The following is a 16,090-nucleotide window of genomic DNA, read 5'->3' as shown; positions in this document are numbered from 1 at the left end:
AACTGGTTGCAAACTAATATTTTGGTTGATGATTCAAATATTTTCTTGACAATTAGCCTTTCTTGGATGAGTTTATCTGTTTTTTAATTTAGAATTCAAATCTTTTTTAGTAGAAATATAAATTATGTGTTATTTTTATCTTTGAGAATTTATATTTTTTAGTTAAAAACCGAACTATTTTCTTGAAAATTAACTTTTTTGTTTAATTTTTTATTCGACATCTAAAACCTTCCAAAATTTTTTCTATGAATTTTCTCAATAATTTAAAAAAAATAAATAAAAGAGAAAAAAACTAATAAACTTGAAAAATAAATACTTATTCGAAAATTTTATTTTCCATTCAAAATTGTTATTCCCCTGAAATAGAAAAATTAAACGCGCGCATTGAGCGCGATTGATGATGCTAGTTGGTATTAAATTTTTCATTTTAAATACGCGATTACCATTTTGGGTCCAGGGTTCGAAACTCGTTGACTCAGACAAATATTGTGCAGTTTATAGGTTTTGATTGTTTACTTTTCTTTATAATTTTCTATGCTCTAACATAATAAGGAGCAGTTGAAAAAATCATGCACTTGCAGACGACGTTCTTGTAACAAATGGTACAGACATTATATTTACAAGGGTGACGAAATTCCAAGTAATATTTTAGTTCAACTCCTCAAAAATTTGAAATTCATTTTTTACTTTTATAAATTGAAACTACCTTGCGATATTTTTGAAATGGTATCAAGAAAAAATAATTGTCCAATTTTTGAGAAACTTTTCTTCTGTCGATTCCCTTGCACAGATATGAACGCCCTTTATTGCAAAGTAGGTAATATAAAAAATGGTAATATCACATTTCTTTCCACTCACTTTTGCCTACAATTGCAATCAATTATTTAATTATTTTACTCATAATCCAAGTTTAAATAAACGTTATTCCATAAAACTTGCAATTGAACATTGTTTTCGATTGAAAAAATGAGGTTAATAAATTTATAAATAAATAAGTTTGATTAAATCTGTTTGGACAAAGCCTAAAAGAATGCAGATTATGAATAAAATAAGCTCTTTTTCCTAATTTCGAATCTCATGCTTCTGGATGCAAACAAGACACACTCGACATTTTCTGCATTCACAGTTTCTCGAAATTTCTATTATAATTATATTAATTAATATGTACATGCGCATCAACTTTTTGTGTAAGTTGACCTAAATATGCATCGCTCTTTATCAAAAAAAGGATCACAACTAATATTTTCAACGTAGTATATATATTTTCTTTAAATTGAATGTAAGAATTTAGACTCCGCGCATTCAGGAAATGAATATTGAGCATACTTTATTCAAAGAATAAAAATCTCACACGTCGACGTTCGACTTCGGATCGAACCAAATAGAATGAAAAAAAAGGAAAATTATAATAATGATTATTATAATAATAACAATAATAAGTACCTCAAGTACAAAAATTTGCGATTATTAGATAATTGCACAGCTGCTGGAGATTCGACAGCATTGAAATCTTGCGTCAGTTTATAAACTACGATAGAGCCAGCTATATCGTCTTTGCTTCTAAAGACCTAATTAACAAACTCTTGGTAAAACTTCGATAATTCCTTTGCCGCATAACACGAAATATTTTCACTATAAATCACTGATATCTTCTCTTTTCCCTTTTTACATACATTATACACTTTTTACCTTTTTGGATTTTCGTCTGAGAATGGAGGAGACTTTCAAAAAGGATGCAATCGTGACTTTCAGTTTGAAAATTTGTGAAACTCCTCCTTGACAGAAATAGAAAAACAATCTTATTAATGGCTCTCGAATTTTTCTGTTCGTGGTATTCAGTAACCCTTTCAAATTTAAAATCTTCAAATGATTATCTTAAATTATTTGATTCTCAAATTAAAGGTGAATTTGAAAGGGTTCCTTCGCTTTCAAAATAGTTTAACATAATTAATTTAACAATTTTATAGATATGTACACTTTCCTGTAATAGTGAACCATTTTCTTTGACGTGTTTTAAATCATGAACGTTAGACAATATCAGGGAGACCACTCGAAGAAGTGGAAAAAATTCCGGGCTTTTTTGTAATGAAAGATTTGAAAATCAAATAATTTTAAATTTGAAGTATTCAAAACGGATTAAAATATTTCTAATGAAACCTTTTTTATAATTAAATTGTTTTAAATTAATCACTTGAACTTAGAGGGTGATTAACATTGTTAATAATGTGGAATCTTAAAAATTTTGAACGATTTCTTGGTCTAGTTGCCATCCCAAAATATTCGTAGGAAAAATAAACCATATTTATAAATATAGGGCTCGTATCGACTAAAAGGCTTTAAAAAATCCCATTAGTAGCATACAATTGCAAAAAATGTCAAATAAACATTTTTGAATTTTTATATAGATAAATTTTAAGTTCAAAAAATTAATGTTTAGGCAAAAAACCTAATCTTCAACGAATTAATTAATTCAAACAAAAACAAGAATTTCTTTAAAAAATAGTTGAATTTTCAACCCGAAAATATGATTTTTTAATTTTAAGTTCTTTTTCTACCAAATAGACCATTTTAAAATAATTAATTCAAACAAATAGTTGAATTTTGATCCAAAATATTTATATTTTTCTCCCAAAAATATGAATTTTCCACCAAAAACCTGATTTTGTTATTAACAAGTTAGTTTTCAATCAAAAAATTTATTTTTCTACGAAATTATCCAATTTTCAGGCGAATGGACGAATTTTGAAGAAAATAGTCCAATTCTCAGCCAAAAATAAAAATACATTTTTAACAAGAGTTCAACATTTAACTAAATATTCGAATTGTCAACCAAAACGTTGATTTTTTATTATTAATGTTACAATATTCTTTGCAAAGCAAAAATAAACTTGAAAATCAGAACAATTTTTTAACAATAGATATTCAGATTAAAGGATTCCAAATCTTGGTTGAAAATATTTCTTTCTCAACTTTCAAATTTGTCAGCTTGGATTATTTTCAAAATCATTTTAAGCACTTGAAACTTGTAAATACTCAAAAATTATCACTTTAAATTTGATAGAGTATAATTTAAATATAAAATTATTCATTTTTTAATCATTGAATTTGAAAGAAATCCATATTAAACGTTTTCGGTTTAAAAACATTCTTTAATTATAAAGCTTTCATGAGTAATTTTTCAATTTTTAATGATCTTAATTAAAACGTTACATATTTTTCTAGTTTTTTATTTAAAATTTAAAAGTTTCATTGTAATTAAAGTTGAAACTAAGTATAGCGAACTTCTAAGAAAAAGTCATTAGTCGCATTTTTCTTTAAAAAGTTGAAAAAGTCTCACGGTCCGAGCCCTGATTTACTTAAGAAGAAAATAAGAAAAGTTAAATTTATTAGGTCTTTGACTTAAGCTCGATTAATCAATTGAAATCAAATCAAGAATTTTTAAAAAAATATTTTTTAAGTATGTATCTGGCAACTTTCTGGTATTTTTCTACTCATTTGTATTAATTTTCTTTCTTAAATCAGTTTATGAAATATATTTTCAGTTCGTTAGACCCACGGTGGTTCGACCTAATAAAATTAATTTTTTTTCATCGATGGACAATATTTTCTGAGCTTTAAATAAAATATTTTTTTCCCTAGTCAGAGTAACACGAACAGAATAAAGTACAATCACCGATCAAATCGATCAGAGCCAGCTCAAACATATTTAAAATTTTCAAGAGAATTATTTCTCTCTAATCGAGAATATTTTTTTAAATGTAATTAGAATAATTTATAATATTCATGAGTAGAAAAATATTTTTGTTTAAGGAAGGAGTTTCCAACAATTAAAATTAGGAAATGAAGTGTTCGAAAAGTTAAAACTATCACGTTAGTTATAGCGACTTCGATCTTTATTCGACAAAACAGTGTTTAGACTCTGAATCAACAATTTTTTAAATCATTGCCAACAATGTTTAAAATTTTTTCGACTATTTCTCGAAGTTGATATTCGATTGAGCCAGCTCTGAAGACGACGACTTCATTCGCTACAAAATCTTGAAAAAGAGTCGCAGAATCTCTTTTTTTCGACCTAAAATCCTCCCTTTCTGAAATACTGAATTTTTTATTTACACACGCACACGTCAAGTATGCGCACCAGATACGTACAATATTTACACGTTTAATTACAGTGTATTATTGTTATGTACAACTAATTTTGCTGTTTAGAACGACACGACATTTTGGCGTGCAAATTACGCAAATAGGTCCTTTTTCTTTGGTACGCACAGTTCCACCGCTCAACGATTCCCTGAAGATTCAACGGTTGATAGAAAAATAATTCTTTGTAATATAGTGAAGATTTTCGCTTCCGGGCGAAAGTCAAAGGGGGAAGTACTCAGAATTCATGAAAAAAAAAAGTTAATAATAAATTTTCACTCTTTCGAGCAGCAAGAACACGTTTCTGAACTTTCCATTTTGATATTTACAGATTTTTTCGCTTGAAAATTATGTCTATTATGAAGGCGATAGAATTTTAGTTTTTCAGAAATCACGTGAAATATCACAAATTATCTACAATTTTTTTGCAAACTTTAAATTAGTTCGATTAAAACTTTTTTCAAATGTTAAGTTCCATTGTTAACTTTTTCAATTATGATATTCCGTTTAAAATGCGTAATTCTCAAATCTTTTACTTGAAGATTTTCCATTTTAGATGTTCATTTTTAAGCACACATTTTAAATTTAAACAATTTTAAAATTCAGTTTTGAAGACTTAAGCAATTAAAAATGAAAAACGTTTGAAACGAAATATTTTTGATGAAAAATCTTTTTAAGTTTGCCAACTGTAATATGAATTAATGATTGTTAAAATTGTTGAATTTTTATGTATAAATAACAACTAAACACTTGTTAATTTAGAAAAAATCCGAGAAAATTTGAAAAGATTCAAAATTAAGTTTAAACTTGAAATTATTTAACTTGCATAAAAATAATAACATTTTGTTAAAATTCCTGGCACATTTGTAAATTACTTTTATATTGAAAAATTAACTTTTAAAGAAAATTTAAAAAGATTTTAAAGCATTCCAGAAGGTTTCTAATAAGGTCAACAAAAAGTATAGTAGATTTTAAGGCAATTTAAATTTTTTTTAAAGTTTTCGAAAATTTTGGGAAAAACAAAGATATTTTTACAAGATATTTAGAAGTTTTGAAATTTAAAAAAATCATTATTTAAAAAGATAAATTTTTTGTTTAAAGTAGGTTTTTAAACATTTTGAAACAAAATTTAAAGCTTTTAAAGGATTTTCAATGTTTCAAGATAATAAAAAATTTGTTTAAAGATTATTGTGGAAATTCGAAATGATTTTTCATTTTCAAAACTAAATTTTAAGAAAATATTTACAAATATTTCCAAAATGATCAGAAAAAAATCTGTAATATTTGAATGCAATTTTTTTTTTATCTTGCAGGATTTTGTTTAGAAAAAAGTTCGAATCATTTTAAAAGATATTTAAAAATTTTTTAAAAATTAAAAACAAAATCTAGATCTTTGACAATTTTGAAGCTTATTAAAGATTTTCAAAGATTTTAAGATAATTAAAAAATTTAAGAAACATGTTAAACGTTCAATTTTTAATGAGAATTAAAAATGATAGGTAGATTTATATTTTTTGAACTGAATATGAATCTTTGAAATGCACAATTTATAAAAGTTGAAAATTTTTTACAAATACAAAATTGTTGAATTAAAACATGTTTAAACTTTTTTTTAGAGAAACCTAGCTTCGCATATAACAAAGAAGTAGTGATTGTTTATGTTTCTGTGATACAAATTTTATTAAGAATCTTTTCTTATCTGTAACATTTTAATTTTAAAAATCAGAGTACTTTCCCCTCAGACGTAGAACATTTAACAAAACATACGTAGATGAAATTTTACAGAGAAGATCATTCTAAATTGTTGAAGATTGAATATTCAGTATAACTTTTCTGTAAAATTTCATAATTTATAATGAGTGGATTAAGGACACGATCTCTAGAATAAACCAGTAGAAAGAAGTTAAGATTTGAATTTAAAAATCTACATTTGAGAACTAAGAGCGAGAAGTTGAATATAAATTATAAAATTAAAGGTCTTAAGACTTTTTCTTTTAAATTACAAAATGTAATACGCAAAAAGAGTTCGTGTCCAATGAACTCAAATATTAACAAGATATATTAACTCACATTAGTTATCGAAGAATTGTATCTTAGAAAAATATACGTATAGCTGGTTAAACAATATTATCACCGCGGTAAGGAATCACAATTTTTAACTTCTAATTTGGCTCATATTTTCAATTTTGGTAATGTCAGATCCAGCTGCACATTTGAAGAAAAAAAAACTTGATGGCCATGACCGTAACTAGGATTTCTGTAGGCTTTAACTTTTAAAAAAGTGCTTCTTTGGGGAAAATATGTTCATTTTTGAACTTGCTAAAAGTTAGATTTTATGAGAGATTTGGCAATAAAATAAAATTTTCAGTTTGGTAAAAAGATACTTAGGATAAGCTAACTCTTAATATTTTTATTTCCTTTAAAAAGAAAACAATTAGGCATCATGGCATGAAAATATTACTTTTATGTATTTATATCATGGAAAAAAGTGGCCGGTTCTACTTTAGATACTAATATTGAAATGAAAATAGTGAAATTTCTAGTAAATTTTGTGCACTCTAAGTTCGTGCGTTTCTAGTTACGGCCTTGGAAAAATATATCTATTTCTTTTCAGGTCCACCATGGATAAAATTTTTTCTGGTGCGTCTCATAGGACTTACTTCATTTTTTTTTTGCAAAATATGGTCGGAGCACCGTCGTATGAGAATATTTCCTAACTATCTTATAAGATTTCGTACAGATATACAAATTCGCAGAGTTACGTAGTATCAGCATGAAGATAAGGTGAGCCCATGAAATTTAATTTTCCGCATTTCGCTAGACTTTCAAGTTAGATTTGCAAGTCAATAGCTTGCTCTTCTTTAAGCATTCAGTATATAAAAAAAAGAATATCTTCGCGGCGAAGAGAGAAAAACGCTTCCTTCTTTAATCAAAACCTTTCAGGAAAGTCTCCAATTTCTTGATTGTTGCTTTTAATGTGGTAAGTAAAATTTCCTAGATTTTTTACAGTTAAAAGGGCTCGGATCGACTATAAGGCTTAAAAAATTGCAGTAGTAGCCTAAAATTATCAAGAAAATCTCATGGAATGTCGAAAAAAGTCCGCAAAAACTGACAAGTAGTCGAAACATATTTGATACAGTTGACTTTTAAGCCCGAAATATACATTTTTAATCAAATAGTTAAACATAAAAAAAAATAAGTTGAGTTTTCAAGCAAAAAGATCAATTTTTTTAAAAGACTGTTTAATTTTCAACGTAACAGTTAATTTTCAACTAAAAACATGAATTTCTGACCAAAAATGACTTTTCGACATAAAAAAGGAATTTACAATACATAGAAATAATATTTGAAATTAAATAGTTGAAATTTAAAGCAAAAGAGACGAATTTTTAACAAAAATCTTGAAATTTCCACAGAGTTGTTGAATTTTCAAGGTACAAAAAAAAAAGTAGAAGCTAATCACAATATTAGACTGAAAAATAAAATTTTCTAACCGAATAGTTTAATTTCATTTTTAACCAAATAGTTGAATTTTCCACCAAATAGTTAAGCCTCTACCCAATGATTTAATTTTCAACCCAAAAACACAAGTTGTTAAGAAGATAGTTTAATTATCAGACTGAAAAGTTAATTTTTGAAACAAATCAATCGTTTTTAACCAATAAAGATGATTTTTTTACAAGCCAGTTCAATTTTTAACAAAAAAAGTTTATTTTCAAGTAAAAAATATGAATATCCTTCAAGAGAGGAATTTTTAATCCAAAACGATAAATTTTCTATCTAAAAAGGCGAAAATTCAACATAAGTCAAATTTTAGAACGACCAAAACAGTTTTTAAACAAATAATTAAATTTTTATCCAAAAGTTGAATTTTTAACCAAAAAGAATGATCTTTTAACTATAAATATTTGGATTTTGTTTTTGGATTCTATGCATGCAGTTCGCATTTAAACCAAAAAACAAGAACAAGGGAAAGTTTCTTGAAAACAGGGAGGAAAGAGAAATTCTTAAAAAAGGAAGAAGATATAAATAGGGTAAAGAGTGTGAAGACTAACTCAATTTGAAATGTATCGATTTTGAATTTTTTCCACTTAAAAAATGTCCAACTGTTAGGCTTGCAATTAAAAAAAAAATTAAAACCTTCATTACGGATTCACGAATTTAGAAACTGTTCAATTTTAAAAGCTATTAAATAAAAAATATCTAATTATAAAGCTATAATGAGAAATTATTCAATTTAAAAGTTTTATTGTAATTAAAATTGAAACGAAGTATAGCGAAATTCTGTCCCTATGAGATAAATATGCACCAAAGGGTACTTTCTGTCATGCTCATAGGGTACTTTTTGCCCTAAAAGAGCAAAGGATATTAAAAGAATTGGACGTAATTCATACAAATTTAAGGTGAATTTAAAAAAGAATTCAAATGAATTGAAATCCGTTTAAAAATACGAAATACTTTATTGAATTCATTAACTTTGAAATAAGCTTAGAAAAATTCAAAGGAATTTTATGGAATGCCTATAAGACTTCAAGGCGAGGTTTAAAGACTTTACAATCAATCAAATAAAAAATGTTGTAATTTAAAAATCGCAAAAATTCAAATAATTTCAGGAAAATGAGAAGAAATCAATGAAATTAATAAAAAAAACTAATCTCATTTAAAAAAGCAATCAAGCGAATTGAAGACAATAAAAAATATTAACAAATTCCGTGAATTGAGTAAGTTTGAAATTAATTTAGAAAAATTGAATAAAATCTCTTCAAATATTTGAAACCATACTAATATCTAAACGAAAAATTGAATAATGACTACAAAATAATGCAAAATAATTCTAATGACTTGTAAATGATTGAAACAATCCCTTAAGATTAATAACTCCTCTGGAAATTTTTTACAATTTCTAGAAAATGCCAAAGAATGTAAAATCATTCAAGATAAATTAGTAAGAATTCAGGGCGAATTCCAAAAACTAATTTTGAAACTCTTCAAATCTTTGAAGCCTTTAAAATCTATTAAAATATAATTAAATCTCGTGAAATTCTATGAGATCTGGCGACATCTTCTGAAATCCTGGAAAATGTATTAAAATACATTGAGAACTTTCTATAATCCCTTTAAATAATTAAAATTTTCGTTTATAAAATATCTTCCAAAACTCTAGAAAATTCCATATCCTAAAATATTGTAAGCGCTTTCAAATCCCTTAAAATTAATTAAATTAAATAATAATTCCTTTGAATCTTTTTAAATTCCCCAAAATATTTCAAATCAAAATCTCTTGAAAGATCGTAAAAAATTTTAAATGGCCTAAAATCTTAGAAATTTCTTTAAATGATCTATAAAAAATTTCACAGAATATTTAAAAACAACCTTAAATATTTCAAAAGAATTTAAAACAATTTAGAAATAGGTATAGACCTGAGTTGAATGATGATTAGCCCTTATTGACCTAATTTGTCCGTTTTTGTCCGTCAACTTTAAGCACAGACAACTCTGTTAATTATGCTGAAAAAAATCTAAAAATTTATTGGCGGGTATTTTCAAGTGTGCTCTTTCAGAATCTGACCCGAAAATTTTGAATAAATCCACCCCTTCCCATCCTATTTTTCAATTTAAAAAAAGAAACGTGATTTTTTAAGCTAATTTTTTTAAAATTGCATTTTAGATGCGAAAGAGGTCTTAACAATAGCTGAAATCACAAAACCTCCTGCTCAAAATGTCCAAATAATAAAGTTATGCACACAGAAAATTCATTTTTTATCAATAAGGGATTGTACGACCACCCCCAAAATAACACATTTACGAAAAACCGCTATTTTACGGATTTTTCTGAAAATAAAAAAAATGAATATAAAATAAAAAAAAGGTTCTTTATAAACGTCTACATCCACGCGGTAAAACTGAAAACATTTTTATTGAAGAAATGGCCAAAGGCGTTCCATACACAAGCCCATACAAAAATTTCGAACATGTTTATCAAAAAATCATTAAAATAAAATTCTACAGATTTTCAAAATTTCAACCTAACTAAACTTTTATTTATTTTTAGAACTAAATTTATTTTCAATTTTTTGGTATTGAAAATATTATTTTTGAAAAACTGCCGATTTTCACCCCTTTGGGCTATTTTATGGGGTGGTAAGGAAATTTAACCTTAGATAACAAAAGGAAATATGTTTTCTATTATTTGTGATATGTTTTCCCCCATTTTTACCTGTTTTCAAAAGCTGAAACAACTTTTTTTCAGAATAATCCGTAAAACAGCGGTTTTTTCGTAAATAGGTTATTTTAGGGGTGGTCCGTGGTCGTACAACCCCTTAATGATGAAAAATTAATTTTCTGTGTGTAGAACTTTATTATTTGGACATTTTGAGCCGGAGTTTTTATGATTTCAGCTATTGCCAAGACCTATTTCGCATCGAAAATGCGATTAAAAAAATTACCTTAAAAAATCACGTTTCTTTTTCTAAATTGAAAAATAGGATGGGAAGGGGTGGATTTATTCAAAACTTTAGGGTCAGATACTGAAAGAGCACACTTAAAAATACTTGCATTTTTCAAAACATTTTCAGATCTTTTCCAGTGTAATTAACAAAGTTGAAGGACGAAAACGGACAAATTGGGTCAATAAGAGTTAACCCACGAGTTAATTCGTTCAAAGAAAAATGACATTATTGTAAGTTCAATTGGACCAAATCTTGAAAATAGGGGGTATAATGACCGGTCTGTAAGGCCTGCACTTTAATTTTTTTAAATCGAGAAAAGTCGCACAATCCGAGCCCTGATTTGATCATGGTTTAGTGGAAAAGTTTGGAAGTTGATAGAGAAAAACAATTGGATCCCGAAGGATTTTGATACAACAATTCGGATTCCAATCTCTTTGACTAGACTAATTACGAGTGATTCGTCATTTCATAATCCCCACGATAGGTCTCGTTAAATTGTAAGCGCATTTCCGTGTGGACCTACCGCGTACGTAATCGACTGCAATATATAATAATTCTTCTAAGACGCGTTTGTAAATTTACTCCTTATTTTAATCGCAGTTATATTAGCGTGATAAAAATTATTCTTTGAATAATTTCGATGTCACGAGAAAGCTGTTAAAAGCGAGATGAGCTTTTCCTGTTAACGCGATATTTTTTCCTCATTCTTAAAATGGCGCATCTCGTTGTGTCACAGATGCGCTTCGCGGGACGCGCACTTGTAAATCGATATTAGCTACATTAGCAAAAGGTGCAGCGCGAACATCCTTGCAAAAGTTAATAGGTTCCTACGGCATTGTCGTCATCTTAAATATTATTTTATACAATTTGCACTTTCGTTTATGATGACTATCCTACGATACGAGTCGCAAGAGCGACTATCTTGGCCAAACTCGAGAAACACCTTTCTCTCGCTTGTCTCAACATCTGCTGAGGAAGCTCAGATCCTTCGCAGTGGATCCGAGGGGGAAGATCCAGCCTTGAAGTGACTTCGAGGGTGATTCAAGTTCCCAAAAATCCGAAGGTTTCCACTAGCCTTGGAAAGCTTAATTGGAAGGGTAAGGAATTTCACAAGTAGTCTCTAGGTCTAGGTGGTGGTCTTTTCCGCTCTGACCGGTCTGATCTTTCCGATTTATCCGATCTGTCCGACCTTTCGGTGCTCATCTCCCGGTCCTCGGTTGACTCCAACATTTGTGTCGTTTCCGTGGCCTCGGTTGGACTCGTCGGCTGAGTGGCCAGAGGCGCAAGTGGCGCCACCCCTTTACCTCGCGATTTACTTCTTCTCTTTCTCAGGATAAGGGGACCTAACGCACCACCCGTGTCATCCCGGGCACTAGAAACTTGCGCAAGCCTTTCTAAAAGTTCCTTATTTATTTCTCGCGTCGTGGATTTGTAATCCGCACCGCCGCCTAAGCGCTCTGGGGCCAATTCTTTTTGTCTTTCGCTCGATTGATGATGATGGTGATGGTGATGATGAGTTTGTGGCTGTTGCTGTTGATCTTGAGACTTGGGGGCGAGGCGTTCGCTTGTCGAGGAGATTTGATCACTGCAAATAAATGGAAAAATTGGATAAATATATCAGTGGAATAAGAATACATCATTTAAAACCAATTAAGTAAGTGAAATTAAAATTGAAGAAATTAAATTTAGAAAAAACCAAAATTCCTCTTTCACAAGTCCAACATTCGGATATGACTATGAAATTCAAACTTGGACAACACGCTCTTAAATGTCTTCATTCAAATAAAAATAATAAAAATAAATAAAAAAGAGAACAGAAAAATAACTCACAACATTTTTTTAAATTAATGTGGGTAATATATAAAATTCAATTTAGGCTGCTGCAAATTCCTTACTTTTCCAGTAAAAATAATGTATTTTCAACAAGATAGATACATTTTTCACAAAAATACAAGAATTTTCAAACAAATAGTTGAATTTTGAACTGAAAAATATCAATTATCAACCAAAAATGAAATACTTTAATTTTCAGTTAGAAAAAATAGTTTTTAACCGAACTAATGCATTTTAAACTAAAATGCTAAATCTTCAACTAGAATATTTGAATTTTAAACCAAAAAATCCATTTTTAACCAAAAGATTAATTTTCTACAAAATATATTGATTTTTCATTGAAATACAAGAATTTTCAATTAAATAATTGAATTTTCAACTAAAAAAGACAAATTTCCAACCAAATAGTGGAATTTAGAACTAAACAATATTAATTATCAACTAAAAATGAAATAGTATAATTTTAAGTTTAAAAAATAGTTTTGAACCAAAATGATTCATTTTAAACTAAAATGATGCATCTTTAACCAGAATAGTTAAAATTTAAACCAAAAAGTTCAATTTTCAACTAAAAGATTAATTTTCTACTGAAAAGGCAAATGTTGAACCAAATAGTTGAATTTTGAATGAAAAATATCAATTATCAAATAAAAATGAAATAGTATAATTTTCAGTTTAAAAAAATAGTTTTTAACCAAACTGGTGCATTTAAAAATAAAATGCTAAATCTTCAACTATTCTAGTTGAATTTTAAACCAAAAAATCAATTTTTAACCAAAAGATTAATTTTCTACAAATTATAATGATTTTTCTTTGAAACACATGAATTTTCAATTAAATAATTGAATTTTCAACTAAAAAAGACGAATTTCCAACCAAATAGTTGAATTTTGAACTAAAAAAGATCAATTATCAACTAAAAATGAAATAGTATAATTTTCAGTTAAAAAAATAGTTTTCAACCAAAATGATGCATCTTTAAACAGGATAGTTGAATTTTAAACCAAAAAGTACAATTTTCAACTAAAAGATTAATTTTCTACCAAATACAACGATTTTTCATTGAAATACATGAATTTTCAATTAAATACTTGAATTTTCTACTGAAAAAGACAAATGTTCAACCAAATAGTTGAATTTTGACTTAAAAAAGATCAATTATCAACTAAAAATGAAATAGTATAATTTACAGTTTAAAAATATAGTTTTCAACCAAATTGATGCATTTTAAACTAAAATGATACATCTTTAACTAGAATAGTTGAATTTTAAACTAAAAAATCCATTTTCAACCAAAAGATTAATTTTCTACCAAATACGACGATTTCCATTGAAATACACGAATTTCCAATTAAATAATTCAATTTTTTACTAAAAAAAGAGAAATTTTCAACCAAATAGTTGAATTTTCAACTGAAGAGGATCAATTATCAACCAAAAGTAAAATAGTTAATTTTCAGTTAAAAAAATTAATTTTGAACCAAAATGACGAATTTTCAACTAAAATTATGAATCTTCAACTACAGTAGTTTAATTAAAAAAAGGTGAATTATGAAATAAAATTATGATTATTTAACTGCAAGAGTTGAATTTTTAAACAAAAAGCTGGATTTTCAACCAAAAATATTAATTTCCAACCAAGAAGATTAATTTCCGTCAAAAAGACGAATTTTCAACAAATAAATGCATTTTAAATGAAAAAAGATAAATGTTCAACCAAAGATATGAATTTACAACTAAGATGATGGAATATATAATTGGAATAATTACATTTTCAGTTTAAAAAATATAATTCTTAACCAAAAAACTCATTAAAAAATAGTTTCATTTTCAAACAAAGTGATGGATTTTTCAAATAAAATGCCGGAATCTTGAACTGGCATAGTTAAATTTTAAGCCAAAAAGATGAATTTCCAACTAATATGATGAACCTTTGACTAAAATAATTAAAATTTCAACCACAAAAAAATGAATTTCCAACCACAAAGATTAATTCATACCAAAAAACTGATTTTCGACTACAAAATTATAACTTTTTGACCAAAAATTGAATAGTTAAAAAAGTTAATGTTTAAATAAAGAGACGAATTTTTACCTAAAATTATGGAATATTGAACTAGAATAGTTAAATTTTTAGCAAAAAAAATTAATTTTCAGACAAAGAAAAAATAAATTTCCAACAAAATAGTTCATTTTTCAACCAAAGATATGAATTTTCAACCAAAAAAAAGATAAATTTTCAACACAAAATGGAATAGTTAAATTTCTAATCAAAGAGATGAATTTTCAAATTAAAATTACAAATATGCAATTTTTAACTAAAGAGTTTTACTTTCAACCAAGTAGATCAATTTCCATACACAAAATATAATATCTGATTTAATAGATCATAGTAATGGTAATATATGATGTAATAACTGATATTTCAACCAAAAAAAGATTTGAATTTTTAATAAAAAACAGCGGAATTCAACCAAAAATGACGCATATTCAACCAAATGCATGGAATTACAACTCAAAACACGAATTTTCAACTAAAAAATATCCAATTTCAACCAAAAATATAACAGTTAAATTTTAAGTTAAAAAAATGTAGAATATACAATAATAAAGAATTTAAAACCAAATATCTTGTAATACGAAGCTACTTTTATAACTGAAGAATCATTCTTTTTCAATGGGTAAAAAAAGACCCCTGATTAAGAATATCTTGGGTAGGTTTTTGAAATCCGGGACAATTTTTGTTTAAACAATTTTTTAAACATAATTTCATTATTTATTCGCAAAAAAATTATAAACTAATTTTTAGCATGGCTGAGCAAAAATAAAATTTTTTTGCGCCTTGCACTTTTTCCGTAAAACGAATTGTTTGCAATATGCAGCGTTATAAACAAATTATTTTTTAACAAAATTGCCATATTTAGACCGTATATTTATACCGTCTATATCGAGGATAGATTTCTTGAGAAGAAAAAGAAATTGTTTATAAGGCCAGGAATAAATAATGGCTGATCGTAAGAGAAAATATCACAATTTTTGTTAATAACAATAGTTATAAAGAATAAAGCGCAAGTATCGAAAATGTTACCCAAAATAATTATATTGCTTACGGAACAATTAAGGAAACAAAAAAGGTAATCGCCAATAATTTGAAAATTGTGACTTTTATGGGAGCGCATATTTATATAAAATACATTATTTATAAGGCCTTGAATAAATAATGGCTCGTCGTACGAAAAAATATCACGAGAGTGAAAAACTTGAATTATGCGTCAAGGATTATTAAAAAAATAAAGTTATTTCTGGTTAATGAGGGTCATTATTTATATCAATTGTTATAAACAATTTAGCAAAAGAAATGATGAACAACACATTTATCTTATTAATGCTAGATAAAGGTTTTGCAACAATTTGAAGCAATATTATGGCACTGGTTGATCTGGATGATAGTTTATTAGTAAATGAAGAGTTTAAACGATTTCCTCTTCATAATAGCAACTTTTTAACAACAATTTAAGGAAAGAAGGTTTTATTAGATCCGAAGATTTCTTTTTCCTCTCAAGAAATCTATCCTCGATTTGTTTAAATATTTTAAATGTTTAAATGTCATTTGTTTATAACGCTGCACATTGCAAACAGTTCGTCGTACGGAAAAAGTGCAAGACGCA

The 16,090-nt window shown here is 27.1% G+C and overlaps 1 protein-coding gene across 1 annotated transcript in view; it reads right to left on the bottom strand.

Annotated features, from left to right (window-relative positions):
- Nucleotides 1-10,256: 10,256 nt before the first annotated feature.
- LOC117167051 (potassium voltage-gated channel protein eag) overlaps nucleotides 10,257-16,090 on the bottom strand; it is a 227,636-nt gene continuing 221,802 nt past the window's right edge. Inside the window, exon 13 of the mRNA XM_033351630.1 lies at nucleotides 10,257-12,174. Coding sequence (XP_033207521.1) covers nucleotides 11,697-12,174 — 478 coding nt within the window. The 3' untranslated portion in view covers nucleotides 10,257-11,696. The remainder of the gene's footprint in view (nucleotides 12,175-16,090) is intronic.

The sequence above is a fragment of the Belonocnema kinseyi genome, chromosome 2 (assembly GCF_010883055.1).
Source record: "Belonocnema kinseyi isolate 2016_QV_RU_SX_M_011 chromosome 2, B_treatae_v1, whole genome shotgun sequence".
Taxonomy (NCBI): Eukaryota; Metazoa; Arthropoda; class Insecta; order Hymenoptera; family Cynipidae; genus Belonocnema; species Belonocnema kinseyi.
Note: the sequence above shows the minus strand (reverse complement) of the source record. Positions and strands in the feature narration are given on the sequence as shown.